The following is a 3,927-nucleotide window of genomic DNA, read 5'->3' as shown; positions in this document are numbered from 1 at the left end:
ATATTGTAGCGCGATGGCTGAGGAAGTGAAAGACATAATGGACACCAGTAAGCAATATCATGGACTGGGAAATGTGATATATACGACAAGAGAATTGTAAAGAAGACGCCGACCTTGATTATAGTAATTGATATCACCAAGAGTCCGTAACTTGACCCAAATATCCTTTCCCTCATGCCGTCAACGTTTAGTTCTGGACTGTAAACCAATTCAAGTACGAAGTAGTAATGATAGATATTTAACTGCAATATGATCTCCTATTTACATATAAATCCAACACAAAAATCTCCATCACCGCGTCGATCTATTAACCTCCACCGGAAACTTCTCAAGACTCTCATACCATTGCAGTGTACTCCCAATCATAAACGCCCAGCTGCCCCAAAAAGTACTCAGACAAGCCTGATACTGCGCCCAACTACTACTATCATATCCAAACGCCGGACACAACGTGAATCCCACACCTCCGATCAAATTCAGCGCTCCAATCCACCAGCCGAGTGTCCGAGGCGCTGGCTTCCACCATTTCGGTTGCGTTTCGATCATGAACAAAAAACCAGAGATAACGAACCCCAACCCACCCACAACCTGCGGCGTCCAGTAAAAAACAATCGTAACAGTCTTCGACATGTTATCATAAATGCCCGGCAATGCTGTAAACCCCGCAACCCAAAAAATGGTCGCCCCCACAAACTGTGCCAACGACGCTAAAAACCCCAAGTTGTGAATATAATGACTCCGCAACTCCTCCCTCGCCGGCCACCAAACCCACTTCCTCCTCTCCCCCTTCTCCTTCTCCCCCTCCCCATCCCCCCTCTTATGCGCATGCCCACACACCCCCTTCTCCACCCTCACCCTCCCCTCCTCCTCACCCTCAAGCACTCTCTCAACCGCCCACCCAAAACACCCAGACCGCCCTTCATTCACCGCCTCAACAAGCAACAGCACCGACCCCACTTCAAACACCGTAGCCCCAATAAACGCCGTAATCCCACCACCATACAAGGTCTCCCCTTCAAACTCCGTCTGCGGCCGTACCAAAGGCAAAAACACGAAGAATGCGTTGAGGATCCAGAGAACGCTGCCTATTGTGAATATGTAGGCGATGAGGAAGGATAGGTCCCAGATGGGGTAGTAGGTTGCCATTTGCCACATGTTGGATAGGATGGTGTGCGCGGAGGTGGTGGGGCGCGGGGCGGAAGCGTGGGGTTGGGGGATGGAGAGGGCGTGGCGGCCTTTGCGGTCGTTGCGCGAGGTCCATTTGAAGCGGATGTCTGGGTGGGAGGGGGTGTAGTAGTGGGCTTTTGTGGGGTTTAGGAAGGGGAAGGGCCCGGTTATGTGGGTTGGTATTGGATGAAGTGTTTCGTTGGGGGTTATGGGTACATGGGAGGGATGGAAGGTTTTGTTGCGCTTGGGGTTGTGTGAAGTTGGTGGTTTCATGGTTTGCTTGGGAGGTTGCTAGGTGGGATAGCGTTGCGGTATGAAAATGAGCGACGGTGTATGTAAACAGTTGGAATGAATGGATCTTTTACATATGGCCAAGTGATTGTTCACGGTTATGGCAGCGTGGAAAAGTATCGTTGCTTACGTCATTGCGTCGCATGAGAAAAGAAGAGGTTGAGGGTTATATCCGCTAGCTATCTCCGATGCCACTGAGTAAGTCCTAGGTTCGGTCTTTGTACTTTGTGTTAATGAGTGTCAAAACACCTACAACCTTAATACATAAGTATGATCAGGCGTGTTTTCACGGGGGTTTTTTTTGATATTGTACTTCTATAATACATGTTTGAATGTAAAGAGACTAATCGTCTTAGGTATGACCAACATGACTAGACGCACTACCTACTCAGAGACAACCAAACTATGCTTTTGTATCCTCGGAGCTAAAACTCACAGAGCAACAAGGTTGGGACGAAAGCGCATCCCCAATGATACTCCTAAATAATATGCCAGAATCAAATTGGTATAGTAACAAACACCAAGCTCATAACCTTACAATAACGTTGAGACAGTAGGAAAGAAATAACTTCGCTTATTCAATTCCAAAGTGCTGCATAAACAAAAAAACGCCATCGTTAATCATACACGTCACTAGTCATACAAAACCATACCAGGTCCAGCCCATGTTGAAAGTAATATCCTCCACACCACCCACGACCCCTGTCAGATAGCATCATTAGTTCTTTCTTCCCTCCCGCTTCACCTTCTCCCTCTCACTAATCTTCAGCCCCCTAACCAGTTGCCGTGTCATGATCCTCGAGAGCTCCTTGGTATAATCCTTCATTCGCATACTAGTCTTCTCCTCATCGGTCTTCCCCTCGTACTGCTTTTCGCTGTACGGGGGCGGCGCATTTGTATACCGTGCATATTCTTCCTCGATGCGTTGGAAGTTTGAGTGGTTGGAGGTACTGGAGCTGGACCGGGATGAGTTGGAGGAGACTGGTGAGTGTGTCGATGGAGATGGGAAGGAATGATATGAATAGGACTGGCGCTCAGCGGAGCTTGTTGTTTGCATGGTTGACGAGCGTTTACTCCTAGTTGAGGTCTTGCCAACAGAGGAGACAGAGTCGTGGCGTGACGATATTCTCGAAGAAGGAGTTTCGCGTTCGTTGACACTGACAGTGGGATAGTGGTCCATGTTCTTTTATTAGGGGGGCAGCGAGGTCTGACTCGGTGGGCTGGGTGGTGGATAGGGAGTCAAAGTCAGCAAGTAAGGGGGGGGGTTCTTGAAGAAATAGGCAGCCTGTTTGCCAGCCTCACATTTAAATGTAGGATCCAGACCCATATGCGATGATGCACATCGAAGACTCAAAGCGGCTGCCTACATTCCCATCCCAACAGTTACGATATGGATGGCACAGACGCTGGGCAAGCCTGCAAGTCATACCACACCCCTCGACGTCATTTCAGTGTGGTAAAAGCCAGCCACCCTTGGTCCATCAAGGTCCAGAAGGGGCAATGATGGGTGGCCAATCAAGGAGATGATCGGTGCAACGACTGAAATCCCTCTTGATTGTCTCGGCGGAGGACAGGGCCCGGGCTCCGCGGTGGCTGCACACAATAACGGAGCGGGTAGCAAGTTATGGGGTCGTTGGCGAGGTGACGCTGGGATGCATGGTCGGTTGCGGAGAGGCGTATGCGAAGCGAAGGAGGTGTGGCGTTTGTGATGGACGGGGCCGATGATGTCACTCATCACGCTCACCCGAGCCGTGTCGCACACTCAAGACCTGAAAAAACTGAGCATGTGGATCGTAAGCTGAAACAAGCAGATCAAAGGCAAATGTTGGGTATCTAAGAAAACAAGCCCACGGCGCGGACATCGCGCTCACCGTGACGCGAGGTCGTGTGCACCATGACGACTTTAAGATGACATGGTGTGCACAAGGGAAAGCAGGTACCAGTACTGACCTCAACGAACTGATCCTATCACCATGTCCGCACCAGACCCTTGAACACATCCCTGAGCTTTCCCATACCCCGTGACCGTTTGGAGTGGCTTCTCTGCCGCTCCACCTCAATCTCCGTTGGTGCGTTGAAGTTCCCGCTTATTCTCCTCATTTCGCCTTGCGATTTGTAGTGCGATGACGAAGCTGTGTAGTAGGATCCAGCTGAGGAAATTCTCTCTGGACGATCTGCGTTGTCCCCATGATACGAAGATCGTAAGTATGCAGAGATCAAGGCTTGCTGAGGCAGTTGCTCGATTTCCGATGGCGACAGTACTCGTGGTGAGGTTGCTGTTTGAGACTGGCGCGACTTTGCGCGCTGTCGAGTAAAAGACGTGCGATGCCCAAGGTGTTGACTAAGACCTCCTGCGATGTCACCCATAGACTGCCTTGCTATGTGGAGTCAGAGATCGAGATTCTGTGCATACGATGGGCGGTGCATACCTTTATGATGTCGCTGCTCTTGCATGCTCCGTCTTTCCAT

The 3,927-nt window shown here is 50.2% G+C and overlaps 4 protein-coding genes across 4 annotated transcripts; all 4 read right to left on the bottom strand.

The window, feature by feature from the left end:
* Nucleotides 1–291: 291 nt before the first annotated feature.
* Nucleotides 292–1,440, bottom strand: COCVIDRAFT_17362 (hypothetical protein; the record flags this gene model as incomplete). The annotated part of the gene is made up of 1 exon (XM_014699548.1): nucleotides 292–1,440. One exon carries the CDS (start codon nucleotides 1,438–1,440, stop codon nucleotides 292–294), a length of 1,149 nt encoding a protein of 382 aa, XP_014555034.1.
* Nucleotides 1,441–2,176: 736 nt separating this feature from the next.
* Nucleotides 2,177–2,638, bottom strand: COCVIDRAFT_103432 (hypothetical protein; the record flags this gene model as incomplete). The annotated part of the gene is made up of 1 exon (XM_014699610.1): nucleotides 2,177–2,638. One exon carries the CDS (start codon nucleotides 2,636–2,638, stop codon nucleotides 2,177–2,179), a length of 462 nt encoding a protein of 153 aa, XP_014555096.1.
* Nucleotides 2,639–2,881: 243 nt separating this feature from the next.
* Nucleotides 2,882–3,193, bottom strand: COCVIDRAFT_103338 (hypothetical protein; the record flags this gene model as incomplete). The annotated part of the gene is made up of 1 exon (XM_014699609.1): nucleotides 2,882–3,193. The coding sequence occupies one exon, from the start codon at nucleotides 3,191–3,193 to the stop codon at nucleotides 2,882–2,884; it is 312 nt and encodes a 103-aa protein (XP_014555095.1).
* A 233-nt stretch (nucleotides 3,194–3,426) lies between these two features.
* COCVIDRAFT_103294 (hypothetical protein) lies at nucleotides 3,427–3,927 on the bottom strand (the record flags this gene model as incomplete). The annotated part of the gene is made up of 2 exons (XM_014699608.1): nucleotides 3,427–3,836; nucleotides 3,888–3,927. The coding sequence occupies 2 exons, from the start codon at nucleotides 3,925–3,927 to the stop codon at nucleotides 3,427–3,429; spliced, it is 450 nt and encodes a 149-aa protein (XP_014555094.1).

The sequence above is a fragment of the Bipolaris victoriae genome, assembly GCF_000527765.1.
Source record: "Bipolaris victoriae FI3 unplaced genomic scaffold scaffold_60, whole genome shotgun sequence".
Lineage (NCBI taxonomy): Eukaryota > Fungi > Ascomycota > Dothideomycetes > Pleosporales > Pleosporaceae > Bipolaris > Bipolaris victoriae.
Note: the sequence above shows the minus strand (reverse complement) of the source record. Positions and strands in the feature narration are given on the sequence as shown.